The 21,819-nt window shown below is 37.3% G+C and overlaps 1 protein-coding gene across 3 annotated transcripts in view; it reads left to right on the top strand.

The window, feature by feature from the left end:
- Positions 1-21,819, top strand: part of LOC145984967 (uncharacterized) — a 94,562-nt gene that overhangs the window by 59,626 nt on the left and 13,117 nt on the right. For 2 of the 3 annotated variants that reach the window (XM_083118414.1, XM_083118413.1), the window contains exons 10-13: positions 83-720; positions 4,391-4,600; positions 5,286-5,377; positions 20,492-20,631. In XM_083118414.1, the coding sequence (XP_082974540.1) occupies positions 83-720; positions 4,391-4,600; positions 5,286-5,377; positions 20,492-20,631 (1,080 nt within the window). The remainder of the gene's footprint in view (positions 1-82; positions 721-4,390; positions 4,601-5,285; positions 5,378-20,491; positions 20,632-21,819) is intronic. The other variant, XR_014441382.1, reaches the window with a different exon arrangement.

Genomic DNA, 21,819 nt, shown 5'->3' with positions numbered 1-21,819 from the left:
AAAAGTTAGTGCTTTATTCCAGTATATTAACTGAGAATCATGATTAGTAATCACTTGAAATATGCTTCTTTTTTGTCTTCAGTTACACAGATCACAGCTGTACAGCATCAGCAACAGCAGCATCAGCATCAGCAGGCCATTCAACAACAGCATGTTTTGCCACCACATCTACAAGCTTCGGTAATACAACAACAGCAGCAACAGAGCTTACAGATTCACCAACCAGTGGCTCCTCAACATATCCAGATGACCCCTGGACAACCAGCATTTCAGTTCCAGACGATGGTGTCCCATCCTGGACTGCAACAAATCTCAGCTCAACCAATTATGTCTCAGGCTCCATCAATGATGCAGCAACCCATGGCATCACAGCATACTCTGCAACCAGCCATATCTTTAGCACAGGGAGTGATACCCACGTCGATGGTAATGACGCAGCCAGTGGTAACGTCACAACCTCAGCAAACTCAGCTTCAGCCTATGACATCATTGTCGTCTGCACCACACAATCAACCACCTCCTATGGTTTCACATTCCTATCAAGTTCCACAAGTGTATTCGCAAGCTGGACCACCCACTTACACAATGCCTCCTGTAACATCACAAGTTCACCAACAACAACCAGCTGTCAGTCAGATGTCAAACCAGCAGATGAACCCTCAATCACAGTCGTTCATTTCCATACCACAGGGAGCAGTGCCTACATCTTACCCTTACCAGGTAAGGAACATATTGATCATCTAAGCATTCTAGACTAGGAATACTAGAAAAGCAAATATTTATAAAAACTAGTGATGGGACTGGTTAATCGGTACTCTTTATCAGTATTGATTATATAGGATGTCAGTAATATTGCCAAATTTACAACATCCAATGTTTCTCAGAATTCCCCGTAGTTGGTTAGTGCACTGGTTTTATAGTAAATCACTAGGGGCATGCATATTTCGAATTTGACGAAAAAACGAAATTTGAAAAAACGCATTGTAGTGTTAATTTTTCATGTTTTTGAAAGGTGTGAGATGCATTTTGTGACCATGTTTTGTCACGAAATAATGCGAAATGAACTGCAAAAAGCGAAATTAACTCTTAAACACGAAATTTAGGGTTTATTCACTGACGCAACACCTTCTGAGGTCTGAATTATCCTGAGAGTTATGCAATTCCCGGAAAATTGATTAATTCTGCTGTTAATATTGGAGAAGCAAAAATGGACTCCTTTACACAGAAATAAACTTAATACTCTGATAACTACATAAATGTGCTATTAGAAGTGAAATGTTAATTCTGTGGAATAAGTGTAGTTTTTAAATCAAATTTAGGATTATATTCATAATTTTAAAACCAAAATGTCTTTTTATATACCACTTTTCATCCAATTTTTCACAGCTATAACACCGATATTTTATTTTATTTACCACTTTTGAACCCAAAATTGACTCAGTTTTTGTACCGAAATTTTGCTTTTTTATTTACCAAAAAATATGTGCCTCTATAAATCACCCATATGTGGTACAGTTGGTCCCCACCACTGGCAATTAATTCACTGGAAAACAAGAGAAGAGTTGCTCTCTTGAAACATGTTAGGAAGGTTACAAGTAGAAGCACTAATAATGGGTGATGTCCAATTAACACTGCATGTTAATAAAGAACCATTGTCTTGTCACTAACATTAGAGAAGTTAAGGTCATCACGGTGTCTACTGACGTGAAAAACCTGGAATTAGCCTGGAATCTACTTTTATACCTGGATAACCTGGAAAAAACCTCGAATTTAACCAGAAACCTGGATTTTTCTCAAAGTTACCATTTTCACTAAATATGTCCACTTCACTTAGGGTCTTATCTTTTGTGAGGATGTGGATGGCGACCACGGGTATACCTGAGCAGAGTCTGTCACTGCCTCCAATTGAATTTTGGGGGAAATGCTGCCATTGAAGAGATTTCTTCGTTAATTTTGAGAAAGTCAGTGAAAGCTTGGTCCTGGGTAAAGTCAGTGAAAGCTTGGTCCTGGGTAACTGCCCATTCCCCATCCAAGAAGAATATCCAGTAACATGCAATTATATAAATTAACATATGCTTAGAATTTAAATTAATAATTTTTAGAACTTTTGTAGTAAAAACAAAATGTAAAATATATGCTACTACCAAGGGATATGAATTACACGGCAGTTAAAGGTGAGAACTCGGCTTGCTTTTGTAAGTTACTGCAAATTTTTCTCAACTGGCCTTCTGGTAGAGGTTATTAACAATAACAACTTTTCTTTGTTTAAAAAAATATGGACATGGAAAATAATATAAATAGACCTGGACAAACCTTGAAAAAACTTGGAATTTAAAAACAGACATTTAGTAGACACCCTGATCACGGAAATCATGCAGGAAAGATCCATCGTGAGGAGAGCCACCAAAGAAATGATTCCAATAGATCTAAATGTATACTAAGTGAAATTTTGGTACCAACAATCAAAGATATCCCTCCTCTTTGCTCTGCAATCTACTCTTACTCCAGTGAACAGCAGGATGGCATTCAGGCTGAGACAAAGAACCTGAGCATGATGAATAGCATCACCGACACCTAACAGAACACAGAAGATTTAATCACCTAGTGGCCTCCCCGATGGCATAGTGGTAACGTTGTTGCCTTGTAATCAAGGGGTCCCGGATTTGATACCCAGTGGAGACACGTAGTGGTTCAGATTCCACTTTAAACTGTAGGTCCAGTCCCGATTAGCCTTTCTGTGCTTAAAGTGAACTTAAAACAACAATCATTAATCACCTAGTGCCACCAAAAGCTACCAGTGCTAAAATAAGAAAGGTGGGGAAATGGTTCGCAGTAACTCAAAATAATGAGGGAGTTAATTTATATCAATTTTGTTCTTCCCTGCAATTTCCAAGTAGTTCAATTTTAAAATAAATCCATATAGCATGGATATTAAAGCTGTAATTAGCCAGCACACTCATGTTAGCCAATCTACTCAATCTGGCTAGGTTACACATTCGAGTCTTAAATTTGGCATGAGTGTTCCATTGTGAGTGTCTTTCATCAGTTTCATGTAATCATCATTCATCCTCATTGTTGCAATTACCCTAAAGAGAGTGGTGGCAATATTACCCCTGCTGAATAAAATTTATGAACAATTTCAGCAACTCACTGTCGCCATTCACAGAAGACTGTTGATTGGCATTCTAATAAATTTTGTAACCGTGCAAGTACAAGGTTTATTTAAAAAATAAGGGCCGATTGATTATATAAAAGAATAAAATAAGTGTAGCAACACTGTATCAGTGGTTACAAACATGTACATATCTACTTCATTTCTCAACATAGTCACCATAATTTCCCAAGGAATTTTGGTACCATTGAATAAGCTTTTTTTGCCCTGTGCATATAAGTTCAGCCAATCTAACACTGCCATTTTAAACACCTCAGTTTTTGCAAATCAACGAAGTGCAAGTCACTTTTTGAAGTGCAGGAAGACAGGATAGTCAAAATGTTCCCGTTCGAACCTCGCAAATCATCTGGAGAGTGAGGGCAACAGTGTGTGTGGTCTAGCGTTGTCATGGATAAGAACAGTTCCTGATCGCAGCATTCCACATAGTTAGTTTTGTATGGCATGTCTGATACCATTTCATAGTATGCCTTCAATGTGATAGTTTTCCCCCGCTTCATGAAATCTACCAAAAACACACCTTGTTCGTCCCAGAACACAGTTGCCATGACTTTTCGTGCAGATTGAGTTTGAACTTTTTTGGCCTTGATGGGTGTGAATGTACAACACCATTACCCTACTCCTCCTTCACTCATTACATTCGTACCACACAATTCTCCGTGAATTTCGGCAGCATCATGACCTTTTGCGTTAAAAACTTGAATCGCAGACCATACTACTCAACTGGTGGGATTGTGTAATTGCGCAGCCATGTTAACATGCTCTAACTCACAAGATAGCCAACAGATGACCAGCACAAATATGATTGTTAGGTCGCCAATGGACCAGTTGATGTTATTGCGCAGGCACGATCTGATCACTGTTTGCAAGTCACTTTTTATAAATAATCTGCCTTTTTTTTTAAATGCACCTCGGATGACAAAGTATAATAATTTTTTCCTGTAGTTGTGTTGCTGATTCCAGGCCAGTTCATGATATGTCACTTCTTTCCTTGACAGCTTGTAATTGTCCTTAAAATTGGTTCACACAGTTGGTGGGCCTGTCCTTGGATTGCCTCAAAGGATTTCATAGGTTTCTTTTATAGCACATTTGGTTTGTCTGTTAGGGTATGGGCTGTGCTTTGGGTCTCTGATTGCATCTGCTGCTTAGACAGAATATCAGTGTAATATATGAAAAACAGATACAAACTAATGCTTTAATTTATATATTCTTTTTGTTTAGTACACGTCAACCACAGCTATACAAGGAGTTCCTCCAGTAAGTTATCCTGTCTATAGGCAAGAACAGGGGCAGCCACCTCCTCAGCCACAGCAGTTGCAGCAGCAGCAGCTACAACAGCAGCAGTTACAACAGCAACAGCCGGTGCCTCTGGGAAAACCAAGACAGAAACGACGCTTTACAGAAGATGTCGAGCCGACAGATGGCTATCAGGTTTGTTAGTTTATTTTCAAATTCCTGTTTGCAATGTTTTTTAATCTAAACAATGGTGTTGTTTCATTTACTTGTAATAATAAAAACAGCCAGAAAACTTACTTCAATAACATCACGGTGTATTTTATAAAGTTTTATTGTAGTATGTTTAAAGTGGTGCCAAAAATTTGATATGCCTTGAGAGTTGGGTTCCTTGGTGGAGTGGTCAATGCAACATACTACAAAGCCAGAGGTCCTAGTTTGAATCTCAGGTTAAGGCATGGCTGTATCATTGTTGATTGATTGAGTTAGGTTATTTTACGTAACTTTTTTTTGCCACTTTTGGCTAATTGTGGTGATGAGGATGAGTGATGATATTGTTGAAGGGACACTCACAAAGAACACACATGCCCCAGGCTGAGATTTGAACCGGGACCTCTGCCATCATAGCATGCTGTTCTAACCACTAATGTGGATGTATCATTGTATTTATTTCATCAGTTAGTCATTCATCCTCATTGTCACGATCAACCACAGATAGGATGTGAAGTAAAATAATTGAAATAAAAACACATGCCTTTGGCAAAAGTACTGGTATCATTTCCACAAACTTATTTTTTGCATAATTCATTCAGCTGTCACTTTTGGTTAATTCCCTATCTAGTATTTAAATATATGTTGTTGATATGTGTGTTCCTGCATGCAGCCTGGAGGTCCAGTGATAACTAACGTCATGGGACAACCACCTCCTCCTCCAGCTCTTTCACCAAATCAACAACCTCCTCGTCAAGGAACAGGGTAAGTTAACATTTCTTTCACTCTGTTTTCGATATCGATACATTTTTGGTGTTACACTTTGCCTTGACAGTTTTTGTGATCTGTGACAATCAGTGCTTTTATTAGTGGTTCATTTCTGATAAATGGAAGCAGTTTTATTATTTTTTTTTTAAATAAGAGAAGAAAGGCATGGAAGATGGGTACTAATATAATCAGTGTAGAAGGAAACGGTAACCACGTACCAAAACATGAAGATTTCAATATTTCACAGCCTGCCACATTTTCATTTTAGAAATTATGATTGCATTGGCAACAAGCAGCAGTTTTGTGACATGGTCATCTTCCTTCTGCTCATGCTGTTGCATGAAGCATGTATATCTTTCTAAAGAGAACATGTGGTCAACCTATGAAATATCGAAGTCTTCCTTTTGTGTGATTTATTTTTTCCTTTCAATTTGATTTATGTGCCCTTCTGGCCCCTTTTCCTTTCTTTTATTTTGCCCCAACGTATGATATCAACTCCTGACAGTAATCAAAACAGCTGAAACATTCATAAACATTGTGCTATGATATAGCATAACACACCACTTGCCAACATTTTGATACAGTAGTGATCATCTTTTGGCAAGTACAGTGGAACCTCGATTTATGTTTTTCAATCTGTGAAGAAAGAAGAAGTAGAAGAAAACTGAAATTTGGGAAAATGTAAAAATCATTGAAAATTTTATAACACTTTGCTATGTTGGAACCATCAAGGTTGTTTGTATAATGCGAGGAAAATGTAAATCTGGGAACGTCAAATTGGGGTTCCACTGTATTGGTTGTATAATGCGAGGAAAATGTTGTACATCTGGGAACTTCAAATTGGGGTTCCACTGTACTTTCCTCTACCTTACACGACACCATGTAACTTCATCAGGAAGATGGACAAGATTTGAGTTAAAAACAAATTTTATGACTAGATGCAAAGGCAGAAAGGTGATATTGATTGTGTGAGCACTTCATGATAGTTGTGTCCAATGCTAGTCATTGAGAAGTAACCAAAAATAGTTTAAACAATTGTTTCACACTTATTGCAACCTCATGTAAACATCGTGCATAAGGACATGCTTATCATAGAGTGGCCTAAATTTTCTCCATCTCAATTTTCTGAAACAGTGTGGTATTTTTGAGGATCTTACAAATGGAAACAAACAGCACATATGTAACACCTTTGAACCGATACCCTCTGATATTTGAAATTGCACTAATTCAAAGTAGTTAAATTTTTTCATTGCAACTGTATCATGAAATAGTACAATTTCTACGTCAAAATGAGAAAGATTAGTGTGATTAGGAAGAATCGTATAGAGATGCAATGTATCAAGTTTAAAGGCTCACACTATCTACAAATATTGTAACATTATAAAAAGTACTCACTGTGGCAGTTTCATTTATATTCGAATGAGCAATATTCTAAATTTAGCATAATTTTTAAGCCTTGTATGATTTTCTCTATATGTTAGTCTTGCTTTTAGATCTTGATTCCAAAGACTTATTTCAGTCTATTCCCCTATAGAAGTAAAAAAAATTCTATGAAAGCAGTTGTATACAAAAACATTGGCTACAGTTTGTGGACATTGCAAAACATCAATCAACATGGATAACTTATCTTTAGCTTCGCTTTGATGATAATATTTACTGTAATTATAATTAAGGAGGTGTTAATTAAATCACTATATTATCTCCCACACTTCGTCAAGGAGGACAAGCACTCTATGCATGTTACACAGAATGTAACCTGTATAACAAGTTACTGCAAAAAGTCAAAGCCACCATTGCGATGATGTTTTTGACGTCTACATTTTGTGTCCATGTGTTCAGTGCCCATGTTATTGCTGTTGCTGGTTTCATTGTCAATGTTTGGCACTGCCAATATATTGTACCTGTGCAGGCAGGCAGGCAAATGACAGCAACACACCTAGCAGCTGTTGACAACAGAAACACACCATGCAACAGTGCAGCAAGTTCCAATGAGTATGTGGCAGTGGCCTCTGACATTTATGGAACAACAACAAAAAACAGTTTTGTGGAAGAGTGTTTGTTTGTATTTCTTAAAATACCAGAATTTTGTATTTATAGAAATATTGTAATAAATAATATAACCCGTGGCACAACAGCCTGTGGGGTTCAGGGGCTACCTACCAACTGACTGCATCATCCAACCAGTTACAGGGTGACGTGTGGTCAGCACAACGAACCCCCAGCCATTGTTGTAGGTTTCTGTGACCAGGTTACGCTACTCATTCGTAGCCACTGGTCCCATACACAGAATTTCAAGAGGAAAGTTGTTACACTTTCCCCCCAGGAGACTTGAACCTGCGCACGTTCCGTATCCAAAGTCCAAAGCATGACACCTTAGACCACGCGTCCACGGTGCAGGACTTACAGAAATATTGGATCAGTAAAATTATTGATAACAAGATATTCCTATGTCAACCAATACTGATAAGAGTATCTATCCTATCCCTACTATAAACACACTAGCAAAAACTATTGTCTCGAATGGGTACATGAGTAAAATTTTATATTTTGTTAAGTTCGATGAAAATCATTTGTCATATTCACGAATTCATAATGGAAGATTGTTTTGACATGATCATAAATGTAGCATTGATTCAACTTTGTGTAGTCATCAATATTTTTTTTTATGATAAGCAGTAAATGAAGATATCACTTTCTTGTAGTGTTTAAATTTATTGTACATTTTTTTGCTGTTTTCATTGTTTGTTTCTAACGGTTAAATTTCTTCAAGTATTCTTTCCAGAAGATATTCTTGCATGAATTTGAAGGCAGTTATGAAACATCATTGTATAATGTAACTTGTAAAATGTTATTTTATTTCACTGATGTGACCTAGATTGCACCAATCTATTGGAGAAAATATATAACATTTATTGGAGAAAATATATAATGCCTCCCTAATTTAATTGTGGCCTTAAATTCAGGATGTCCGACTGGCAGGTTGAACTTACGTGATATTTCATTCATGTTGGTTAACATTAATTTTGGAAAAATGTAATTCATAATAAACTCACCTAAGGAAGCCTTAAATTTCCATGTATAGCCCTTTCATTACTATTACATTCACGGACACTTCCAGATTGTAAGGATTCCATTGACTTTCAGTAGCATTGTTATGACCCAGAAGTATCCATTATTGTACTATCCTTTCCTAAGCAAATGTTTGCATTTATAGTTTTTTCATAGCACAAACTTACACTTAAACAATTGTTTTCACCAGAAAAGAGGTGTTCAGGTTCGTGTGCTGCTCTGGGTATGAGTTTTGCTTTTTGTGTGTCCCTTCAATTTCATTTGAGCAGCTTTCAAGTCAAACTAGGACTTTTGATTTTCCAGAATAACTGAACATATTTGGACGTATAGAAAATACTTTATTTCTCGATGTAATCCCCCTCTACACTAATGCACTTATTCCAGTGTTTCACTACTTATTTGGATACCAGCAGTGTAAAAAATTCCTCAGTATGCCAGAGCCATTAGATGCTTACTTCACTTCTTCGTTACTGCTGAGATGCTGCTGTCCAGGAACTCTTTTCAGTATCCAAACAGGAGAAAATCACTTGGAGCAAGGCCAGGACTGTAAGGGGGTGTGTGGTAGTAACTTCTGGCTGAGTTCCTATAGTGTGCAAATTGTTTGGTGAGCAGTATGCAGATGTGCATTGTCTTGCAGCAACAGAACACCTATATTGATCAAATCAGACCATTTTCGTGATTGTATTGAGACTTCTCACAATTAAATTCATCCGTTCCTCAAGTTTGCAAAATGTTATTGTCTTGCGTAATGTCTTTAAACCATTTTACTGCGGCTAACAGTCCCATCTCCATACTGTGCATCAAGTTTCCTGTGAATTTCACCCAGTTTTACACATTCATTCACAAGAAACTTAATCAGAATTGCTGTTTCAAGTTTCCGCTAAAGTTGTCCGCCATCTTGTTTAACAAGTGACTTGCATTGTACACAACATCCCTCCATGCAGTAATAGAAAATGCTTGTCTCTAACAAGGATGTGTTCATCTGTTATCCTGAAAAATCCAAAGTCCCAGGTCGACTTGAACAACCCGTATAATCATCATTTTCCTTAATCACATCTAGCCTGAAGATATGACTTTTTTGGGGATTCCCCCTTCCCCCCTCCATATATACGCCAAATGTGCATAAATTTTATATCGTCTGAATCTGTGATTCATTCCGCGTACAACGGTATATCATTCATCTCTCTAGGGCAGTTAGCCTCTGAGCTACAGTCATTTCAAGGTACCGCTGCATTTTGAAGCTTGAATCAGTTGCATGCTGACCATTCCTTTTGGGGGTACAACTCGCATTACATTGGTCATACAATAATAATGCAAATATTTTTGTGTTCCTTACATGTCAGCGATAATTTCCATGTGCATGTCAACACTGTCATGTACTTTTTGTCTTTGGTGGGGGGATCCACATTTTTTTCCGAAATTTTGGAATTTTGAGTGTTCTCCCCCTCCCCTCACCACATATACACCGAATTTGCATACATTTTATATAGTCTGAATCTCTGGTTCATTCCGCGTACAACGGTATATCACTCATCTCTCTAGGGCTATTAACCTCCGATCTACACTCATTTAATTGAAACTCTGCATTTTGCTCAAAATCGGCTCTGGCATCAAGGGGGTTACATGTGAAAATGGCCTTGGGCTCCAAAAGGTTAAATAAAAAAAAAACATGGTTATATACTTTTTTGTTATACTTGGACTAACATAAAATTTATTGAATGAAAACCATCAGCATCCTTCCGTGAATGATGACAGTGAGTCACTGATATTGTTAGGTGAATAAATTAATTTTTTGCACAAAAGAGGCACAGATTTATTACATATTTGTCTAAAGTGAATTCAACCATATTTGTGCTATGAATTTAAATATATTATAGTGCACTTTTACATTCGGATACTTCAGTTTTTTGTCATTGTTGGTTTCAGTATTGGTAATGACATTTAAAAGCAAGACATTTATTCATTCCATTTTATATTTGAGGTTAAGTGCTTTTTTCATAAAGTTGATTGTTATGCTCATTATTAATTTGCCATTTAGCATTTTCAATGCAATTTCAAGCACCATGTCCATATATTTACAGAGGGAATATTTATATATTTTCTTAGTTTTGAGTGCAAGCATTGTAGGCTCTTGGAACGTTGACAGTATATTACATTTTAGAATTTAATTTGCAGTCAAGTATTGTTAGTAGTATTTTCCCTCAGGAACTATGCTGTAGTAAAGTGCTAACACATGCTACTATTAACCAGCCATATGAAAAATACAATAGTATGTTTTTCTTCATATTTGCACAAATTTTTTTAGCAACTTAGTTTGTAATGTAAGCATAAGTGGGAATGATACTAAACAATCACTTTTGTTCTTGTTTTTCCAGATATATACATATATATATATATATATATATATATATATATATATATATATATATATATATTGTATGTAGACTTAATGTTAGACAAAGGGAACCATGTATCTGCAGCGTGCTCCTTTTTTTTTAATCCCCACTTAAATTGTTTAATTTTTTTCATTAGCGAGACATATTGTTTTTGCTTCATGTGTGTAAATGTTTGTAGAGTTGATATACTTCCTTCCAGAGTACCCTCCTGTTATTTGTGTGTTTGAGTTAGCTTTCCTTTTTGCAAATGCAATACTTTTTAACTAACACTATTTTTATAATAATTACATTTAGTTTGTAAAAGCAGTTATAATTGAATCGAGTGCTTTTTTTTGTCTCTAAGGTTTGTTTTGTTTGTGTTTCTGTTAAATTTAGATGTGTACGTGGAGCACAAATATCATAGAATTGCATAGACAAGTGTCGTGTATTTATATAATTTCTGCCTTTTTTCATACAGATGTGTTTGTCAACAGAGACACTATATCTGTGCATTATCAAGGTGAAATTTGTTCAGATGAAGCACGGGGCAAGGGTATCAGTTTGCATAGCAATTTTCTCCATGGAAAACACACATTGCTTCTAATCAGTTATCAAATAAAGAATTTATTTCAGGCCAGATTTGCTAGTGTTGCAATAGGGTGTTTTCAAGGTGACCAAAATTATTAATTTTGTATTTTTATATACTGTATGTTAGTAGTTCTTTTCAGTCTTCATTTGTAAGTTTGGTGTGTATGAAGAATGTTCGCATTTGGAGATGTCCTGCAAGCTTTAGATATGAAGCCCCAGCTTTTAAGTTCTTGATCATGTATCCTACACCATATAGTCTCTTTTGATTCTTTCTTTATATGTACAGGAACTTATTTCCACCAAGGTTCTGTCTCTGTAGGTAATAGTATGCAAGACTTGACAAATCTTATGCCTTGTCCTGGAAAATACATTATTATTCATTATTTATTTGTAAGAAGCATATTTTGATTGTTTTTATAATAGGTTACATTTCACAAACTTCTCTTTTGCATTGTCAGGCCCTGTGGAATTAGGAAAAGAACCTATATTACATTCCTCACCCTCATAACTCACCCAAGCCCTCACATTCACAACCTTCGCGATTAGCTAAGACTGGTAGAAAAGCGATGTAAAATAAATCAAACCAATCAATCAATCAATCTCCCTCACAAGTCTTCAGGAGGCTGAGGTATTCCTTCTTGAGGGTCGCTCTCCATATGGTAATGCTTAGGGAAAAAGGCAGCTGGAGCACATCACCTCCACTATGGCTGAGATCCAGAATGTGTGGGACCCTGCCTCCACACCCCGTAGGTTCCTTCATGGCATGGTGCAGTGCACAGGGGACTTTCTTACAGTAATTGTGATCAGTTATTACAGATTCAAACCACTAGTTCTGATGGTGCCAAGGAGAAGTTCATGAAATGTTACCTGTTGTAAAAACAATCAGTGTGAATAAATAGTGAATAATAGCAAAGAATATTTTTAAGGTTGTGCCAATTTTAAACCCATAGCAATGCTTTCACTGTTACCTTTTCCTTCCACCACCTCTCTGGCCGAGCACATTGAGTTTCTGAGTCATGCCCATGCCACCAAAGGTTCCAGTTTCGAGTTCTGTCTTGGACATATTCCCCAGGATGAAGAAAGGAGAAAATTGTACAGTGGTTAAGTTTGGAACCACATAGAAGTACAGATATCTGACCAAAAAGGTTGTCTGATGGAAGTGTGCAATACCTGAAGCCTCCAGAGCCAGCCTGCTAAATTCTACCAATGTGAAAGTGTTGCAAGAGTTTGGTACTAATCCTGCAAATCATACAAGCAAAAACAAAGACACTGCAGAAATGTGCAGAATTATAAATTAGAATCTTTTATATAGAAGTTTCAAGACTGAGTCTGTCACAAAAAGTTGCACTGCAATTGTTCTTGTAGACTTGCATTTCTCACATTCACAACCGTGGTGGTATCTGTGAAATTCCACAACACAGCATTGTCTCGGTAGCAAGGTGTGTAGAGTGGATCTGGAAATTTTTCAGCAGGCCTACAGTGACCAGACCTTATTTAAGATGCTGTCTGTCTGAATGGCACAAGAGGTTTGTTAATAGCTGGGTGTCGGTGGAAGGCGATCCAAGGTCTAGGCATCTGTCAACAATGCATGCTGCATTATTTCTGAAGGCAGATTAAGTGGTCGACTTTGGGTCTCTTCACCGCAGTTTCTGGGATTGAGTCCCAGTCTGGACATGATTGTTTTGTGAATGACCAACAATTGCATCTAATCATCTGTCGCAAATAGCCAAAAGTGGCAGATAAACAATGTTAAATAACAAAAATACATTATTACATATTTCTGAGAATGAAACATGGTGTTATGAATACAACCTGCTAATGAAGCAACAAATTAACAAATAGAGAAGTCCTGGCTCTTTTTTGTCCCTGTTTTTTTTTTTTTAAATTCAAGCAGCAATCATTAAAAACTAAAACAATGTTGATTTTATACTTCTATGCCAGAGGTTTTATCCACCACAGATATGTTCCTTAGGGACAAAACACTAAACCAAACCTTTTATGTCAATGGTCTGAAATGTTTGCAACCTCCAACCTGATTTCTGGGCATCTGAACTTATTGCATGACAGTACAAGACCACTACTCTCATGGTCCAGAAATTTCTGGCTGAAAACCAAATGACAGCTTTTCCATATTCTCCTGATATGTCATCCTGATATGAAAGGAAGGCAGCATAAGGACATTGCATCTATCCAGAAGGCTGTGACGAATGAAGTTACAAATTTGGCTCTTCACCCTGGGTGGGAAAGAGAATGTTAGTTTTCTAATATCCTTGCTACCAAACAAACCAAGTAAAAGAAATCTTTGACAATTTATATACTAAAATGTATTCCATAACATTACACAGTTAAATTTAAAAAAATTGATAATAGCATTTTCTCCCACCCATTTGTAATCCTAACAAAAACCCTTTGAAAATATCTGGATTTAATTTTGTCTCAGTTTATGCACTTTTCTGCACATGTCAACTGAACTGTCATTTTTGCTGGGTGTTGAGGGACTTGAAAGCAGGGATGCTGTTGGTCAGTTATGTTGCTCCAAAAACCTATTGCACTCTCATCTTGCATCTTTGATTTATCTGCATCCTTTTAAGTATGTGTGGCTGCAGACTGGACTTGTCTGCACAACAAGGATTTGTGCTCTTGGTGGTGACTCTGGGTACTCAGCTTGTCCACTGCTGGTTAATTGAGGAGGAATCCTTCCACCCTCACCTTAATTCGAGTCTGGCTCCTCTTTTGCACAATATTCACTAAAATAATACTGTTTATCTTTTCTACCCCATTCCTCTTCCACAGACTTAGCACTTCTGTCTTTTTGAAGGGCAAAAAAAGAAAAAGGTGAATCAGTTCATTTGTTTTATCACTCTTCAGTTTCTTCGTCCTTTGGTACAATGGCCAACCATCTTGCACAATACTTCGTCACCATTGTCACCAAAGGAAAAAGGGAACCTTCTTGCAGACCTCCATACATGCCTATGCACACACTGCTGTCAACTTCCAGTCTTCTTTCACACTGTTTCGTTTGCACTATGTCCCTTCTTACATTTTGTTTTTCTCTATTGTATTCTGACACACTACTTTTATGTTTAAACCCTTTTTGTCAACATGCAAAGGATAGAGCATTCTGTGGTGTAGAAGAAGGGTCACAAATTTGTGATCGTGCAGAAGTTACCCGAAGGAAATTATTCACAATGTTCAGCCTTCACCAGGAACATGCTCGCCATTTTCGCAAACATGAAGATGCCATCCTTGTGATGAGTGTACGAGGGTCACTATTTATATTTTGAGCCTAACACTGAAAAAACAGGAATTTGGCATTGAAAAGTGCTTTATTGTTTTTCGAAGTATTCTCCTTTATGGTCAATACACTTTTGCATTCGTTCGAACCATTTGTCAAATACGTTTTTCCAATCTTCTTGAGACACCTCCATAATATGGTTTTTGAACGCATCAACGGCATCTTCCGCCGACGAAAATCATTGTCCACGCAATTTATTCTTCACATTCGGGAACAAGAAGAAGTCATTGGGTGTCAAATCAGGACTGTACGGCAGATGACCCATCAATTCGATTTTTTGACTGTTCATAAAGTCGGTTGTTAGACGAGATGTGTGACATCTGGCATTGTCTTGATGAAGAATGATCCTACGGCGTTTGTTTGTTTTCCGTATTTGACCGAAGACCTCTGGCAAACAAATTGTTGTGTACCATTCAGAGTTGACCGTTCTACGTTCCTCTAAAGGCACAGTTGCCACATGACCAGTTTTCCCAAAAAAACAGGCGACCATTTGTTTCGATGTGCTTCGAGCGCGAACAACTTTTGTTGGATTGGGTTCATCTTGAAACACCCATACAGTCGACTGCTGTTTACGTTCCGGCTCATATGCATATATCCATGATTCGTCACCTGTTACAATCTTATATACGTCTTTTGAAGCACCACGATTGTATTTATTGAGCATTTGTTTGCACCAATTGACGCGAGCGTCTTTTTGAGTTTTTGTCAAATTGTGTGGGATCCAATGAGAACATACCTTTCTCACAGCTAAATGATCATGTAATATTTTATATATGCTGGTGGAACTAATGCCTATGGTTGCCTCAATCTCACAGTATGTCACATGACGATCTTGCAGTATTAGGTTTTGCACAGCATCAATGTTTTCTTGAACAACGACTGATTTTGGACGACCTTCGCAAATCTCATCGGTGAGCGAATGGCAGCCACAATTAAATTCGTTATACCAGCGTTTCACAGTGGCAAAGGATGGGGCTTCATCGCCAAATGTGGAAGTAAGTTGATCGATGCACTCTTGTCTTCATAATCCACGTCGAAAATCGTAAAAAAATCATCGCACGAAAATGTTCACGAGTTAATTCCATTTTATTGTTGTCGCGCAATCTCCAAGGCAACATAAACAACACAAATGAAGCTATTGACAAAACATTTGAAGGACGTTATGGTCAATAATGCCAGACGATTCCGTGCAAACGTCAAATCGCACCTAATTTCAATCAGTGTTGCCAAGATATAAATAGTGGCCCTCGTAGCTGACATTGCGTGTACTGTCACCCCATGCCGAGCGCAGCATAGCCGATCCGTACCGTGCCGAAAATGGCATGTCCGATCGAGTTCAATGCCACCCTACTTTCATCTCAACACCCTCTCTCTGCTTCGAGATCCCCATTTGAAAACCGTCCGTTTCCCGTGATGCACCCTGTATATTTCTACCATGCCATGCTGGCACAAAATTAAAGAAAATTTTGCATAAGTTCCAGTATATTGGAGAATGTCAGCTGGTAGTTGTGATTAAATTCAGCCAATACTTCCTTATGACAAAACATCAGTCAATATTAGTATTGACTCTGTTTTTATTTTTGTGTAAACAAGATATGTATTATGCAAATATAATTGCCTCAATATGAGGGTTGCTGGAAAAGTTTCTGCAAACTACCACTAACAGTGGCGCTAGTGTTCCGCTATTATAAAAATCGGAAGAATAGACCTTTTTCATGTTTAAATTATCTTTGATTGTTTGTTTAAGCCTATTCGTTAATTTTGCACAGCAGTTTGAAGAAGTAGTTTCATGTGAGAAATGGAAATTTCTCGTGAACACTTTCGGGCAATGATTTTTTATGATTTCAAATGTTTCACCGAAACAATGCATCGAGCGACTTCATTTGACTTTTGGGAATGAAGCACCATCCAATAGGACTGTGTACAATTAGTTTTCCGAATTGCAGCATGGTCGCACATTTCGCAGTGATGAATTTCGTGAAGGTCGTCCATCCACGTCTGTTGTTGCCAGTAATGTTGATGCTGTGTGTGAAATGATTGAGAGAGATCGGCATGTGATATACCGTGATATTCACGCATCCTTGAACATTGACATGAAAGCAATACATATGATTTTGCATGGTCATCTGAACGTGTGGAAACTTTCAAGCCGTTTGATCCCACACAACTTGACCAAAGTTCAAAAACAGGCTCGTGTAAATTGGTGTAAAGAAATGCTCAAAAAATTCAACTTAGGGTAAAAGCACTGTGAAGCACAGTCGTCATCGCACATCGTTAGAAACTCACGGGGACAAGTTTCCGGTAATTCAAAACCACGGAGCTAAAAGGGGAAAAACATAGTGGAGCCCCGCTCATCGCGAGAGGTTCCCAAGAACAAACACGGTTTGATCTTGGGTCCCTTATTTCAAGTGGAAGGCTCCATGATTGGTCCACTCAAGGTCACTTCTCCCTTTTTTGGAAGACACCCTCCTTTTTCCCCACTTTTTTTGACAGAATTGTCGTTTGCAAGCTTGTGAGATGGCGATCAAGGTGCCTGTCCGACAGCCGGTTCATTCATTATATCCTGACATTTTTATGGCTTGACCGGACTCCGTGCAATGAGCAAGGGTCCCTGTGCCTCACCGTGTTTTTACCCTAAGGCAAATCAAATTTGGTGTACTAGATTGTTACAGGGGATGAAACTTGGATCTATTCATACAAACCCAAAACTAAACAGCAATCCACTGTTTGGGTGTTTCAAAGTGAGCCGAAACCAACAAAAGTTGTTTGTTCGAGGAGTGCTGCCAAGCAAATGATTGCTTGTTTCTTCGGTTATAGTGGACATGTGGCAACAATAGAAGATCAAAGGACTGTAAATGCTGAGTGGTATACAACAATTTGTTTGCCAGAGGTCATCAATGAATTGCGTAAAACAAACCAAAATCGTTGCATTATTCTTCACCATGACAATGCCAGTTCCCACTCAGTATTCCAAACTGTTGATTTTTTTGTCCAGTAAATATGTCGAATTAATGACTCATTGTCCGTACTCACCTGATTTATCACCTAATCACTTCTTTTTGTTCCCACAAATGAAAAATAAGATGCATGGTGAGCCGATTTGTGTCGCCTAAAGCATCTGTTGATGCATTCTGAACAGCGGTTTCTGAAGTATCAGCTTCAGAGTGGAAAAAATGCTTTCAAAATTGATTTGATCGTATGCAAAAGTGTATCAATCTTAAGGGTAAATACTTCGAAAAACAATAAAGCCATTCCCACAATTTCATATTGATTGCAGAAACTTTTCCAGCAGCACTCGTATTATGGGTGCTTTAGTACTGAAAAAGTAAACTTATTTATGATAATGGTATTTTTAGCATAAGTCCAAAGTTGTTTGGACTTATGCCAACAATACCATGTTGTTTGCACCATAGAATGATGAAAATGTAAAATTCAATACATTACATTTTTTTTATATAATTTTATTTGCTGTGATAACATAATCATCATTTAATTTAAAAGTTAGCCATACATCAAAACCAGTGATTTTTGTGCAACGTGATTTGCCTAGCTGAGTAATTATCGTATGAATTCTATTTATATTCTGTGGCACAGGTCACTATGCCAGCTCTGCTCATATATGATTTATATGTTCAGTCTCAGTAGATATAATCTTCAAGTAAGACTTGAAGCTTTCCTGGCAACAAATAACGAAAAGATTCTCTCGGGCTATCAACCAGGTGAGTTGTGGAAATGATTCCAAGCTTTCGAGAGCTAACGTCACTCTCATCTTCAGGGTAGAAGTCTCTGAAGACGTTAGCTCTCGAAAGTTTGGAATCATTTCCACAACTCACCTGGTCGATAGCCCGAGAGAATCTTTTTGTAGAGATAATCTCGTTTCATCATGATAGATGGAAGTGCTTTCTTTGTATATTGTTAGGTATAGATTACATATTTAATTTGTAATGTTGAATTCATTGAAGATATAGTAATGCTAGTATATATTTGAGAAGTGTAACATGTCCTGCCAGTTCTGATATGTGGAAATAATTCTGCAGGGCCTCCTGCATTTGAATTGCAATAATTTAGCATATTAAACTTGTCTTGATGTATGTTTAAACCTAGTTCTGGCTCCAAAAGTGATAGATGTAACCATGTTTGGTATAACTTGTATTTTTCTTGCTTCTGGACATTGACCCTACAAAGAGAAACCATGCTGCATTGCTACTACAGACCGAATCAACCCCATGTTGTAGGCAAGCAAATGTAAGCATAGCCTTCACAGGACGGCGATAAAGTACATCACACTAACCACCACAATGAAAAAATGAAAACTATGCAAAATAAGTTTCTTCAATAAGACCTAAAATTTGTTGATGAAACTGAATGGTGTCAATGGTGCATACAGAAGTACTGCTACTCAGGTTTTCATTTTCTCTTCACTGTCTTATCAGATGACCTTTTTTGAATCTCATTTCTGATTGGCCCAGTACTTACCAAGAGAGCTCTAGTGGAGAAAGGACAATATTTTGACCAAAAGTGATTTAAGTGATATTGACATCTGATATTTTCTAATATGTTGGAGAACAGAGGCACATCTACCTGCATGTTTGGTTAGCACACCATCCATCCTGATGAGGTTGTTTATACTGGTTCCCCTCAGTCAATCCAAAAACACATCAGAAAGTAAGAACCTAATGTGTATAGCAGTCAAACAGGCAATGCTAATGCTTTCTCTCTAGTGATTTGCTTGGTATCGAGTGTGGAATGTGTGTGTGTGCATGTGCAGTACTGTTCTTCTAAAGTTGCTCATTTAGCTTGGGTCATTTACAATTACAGTGAACGTGAAAACTGAAAATCCTGCTACCTGTGAAAGTACTGTTGGTAAAAAAAAAAAATGGAAAAAAATAGTGTGGCAGAAATTTATAGGCTGATTGTTGAAATTTGTGGTGAAAGTGTAATAAATGAAAGAAATTGTGTTGGAGTTTTAAGGAAAAGAGTACCAATCTGCATGGTGATGAAGTAGACATCCTTGTTTGGTGGCAGGTGTTTGAAGGGAAATGTGAATGCAAATATTCAAGATTGCTTTCGTCTGAAAGTTTATTCCTCCAGTCTTCCTGCTGTAGTTAACCTAATGGTGCAAATTTAACAGAATAATAATGATAAATTTAACCAACTACAGTGTTGGTTACTAGGTTTAAACTTGCATCATGACAAATACAGAAGATTGTTTTAACATCTTGCTGCTTTCAGAAAGCACAAAAGGAAGTATGGTATGATAAGTTTTTCCAGAAATCTTCCCTGTTCTAGAACGAATCGATACTTTCTTCATAATTTTGTGACAACAAGCATATTTGTTTTAGAAATACAACTGTTGGAGTGGTGTTAGTGTAATAATAGATACAGATTTTTAATTTTTGTCTTTTAGTATCTTCAGGTTGTTGCTTCTTTCTATTATGTTTCGAAAGACTTGACTAAAGTGTCATTGATTTTAGGTATTTATGTACATGCACGAAGTGAAAGATTGGAGAAGACAAAACAGCTGTGTGAGATAACAGGTTTGTGCTTCATATAATGACGTGGGGGAGTGACCGTTCTTCAACAGTAACGTGTTGTACGTACTTTATGTACTTCGGTGTTGCACTTTTAAATGAGTCATGTTAACATATTGCTGAAACCCTATTTTTATAATGATAACTTCTTTTTAAGTTTATCGGTTGAAGTGTAAGTACAAGCGGAAGACACGTGTTCTACAGTGTATATAGCTTTGTGTATCCTTACAGTTAGTTTGTGTTTTTTCTCTAGAGTACAGGAGTTGATGTTGGGGAATGCACTTGCTCCCCCTTCTCTGCAACAGCAACAGCATCAGCAGAATCAACAGCAGCCGCAGCAACAGGACAGAGACAAGCAGCTTATGCCCCCGCCTCCCCCACCTTCGTCCACAGGTTGGTAACTTGCTGGGGATGACACAGGATAGTTCATGTTTTCAAATGAAATTTCTGTTTTTGTTTAAAAAGACTATTATTGCTTATTTGACTGTCACTTCTGTTATTGGATTTCAAGTAATATTTTCAACAATTTACAGGTGCAAGTATGGTCGAGAAAAATCTTCACAAAAATATCACAACTAATCTGTTCTTTGTTCACACATTCTTCGGTCATTTCTAGCCGGTTTTCTCTGTTTTATAACTTTTTCGTCTTGGTTTACACTAAGGATGGTCAACACAATGAAAACAATTATTTTGGATCTAGTACAGAATTTAAAAAATAGAAGCTCGCAAATTTAATGAAATGGTCATACCTTCACATGTTCAGTTTTTCTTGTTTGATATTTCACAATGCTCACATTCCTCCTGTAGTAAACATATTTTATTTACAGGTATTGGAATGGCAACTGAATTTTTTTTATTTTTACATTTACATGTGGAGATGGACATTAATATCCAATTCCAACTTTACTGTGTATTTAGTCTTTTCCTTGTTTTTCACATTTGTCTTAATTACTATGCGATAGTGTTAATTCCGACAACTTTAGATACATAAACATTCTTGCACCTTCTTTCATCATGCCTCTACAATAATAAAGGGGTCCCGGATTTGATACGCAGTGTGGGCACATAATGATTCGGATCCCATTTTAAACTGTAGGTCCAGTTCCGATTAGCCTTTCTGTGCATAAAGTGAACTTAAAACAACAATTCAATAAATCAATAATATAGGGTTTCTACAAAGATTGTGTACAACCTCATAATTTTTTAACGACTTTTAATTTGAATACAAACCCATGCTGTAATTTAATTGGTACTTTCTGTCGTGTGAATGAGCGTGTATTACCAGTGTTTTGTGGTACATATAGCTTCTAATTGGCATTCCAACTGTCTGTACTTGACTTTGGATTGACAGGTGTGCCAATTGCCTGACCTTCTAGCTCCCCTTGCATTACTCCCCTGGACTTTTTGTGGGAGTACATCTATTACCAAGTATACTAAACATCTGGGAATGATTTACAGACCTGAATAGCAATGCCATTGCTCCTACTGATGGCAGCATGCTACATCAGGTATGGGAAGAGTTGGAATAGCAATTAGATGTCATACAGCCACCAATGATGCACAAGTTGAAGTTTACTGAAA

The sequence above is a fragment of the Lepisma saccharinum genome, chromosome 3 (genome assembly GCF_977018435.1).
Source record: "Lepisma saccharinum chromosome 3, izLepSacc3.1, whole genome shotgun sequence".
In the NCBI taxonomy this organism is placed as follows: Eukaryota; Metazoa; Arthropoda; class Insecta; order Zygentoma; family Lepismatidae; genus Lepisma; species Lepisma saccharinum.
Note: the sequence above shows the minus strand (reverse complement) of the source record. Positions and strands in the feature narration are given on the sequence as shown.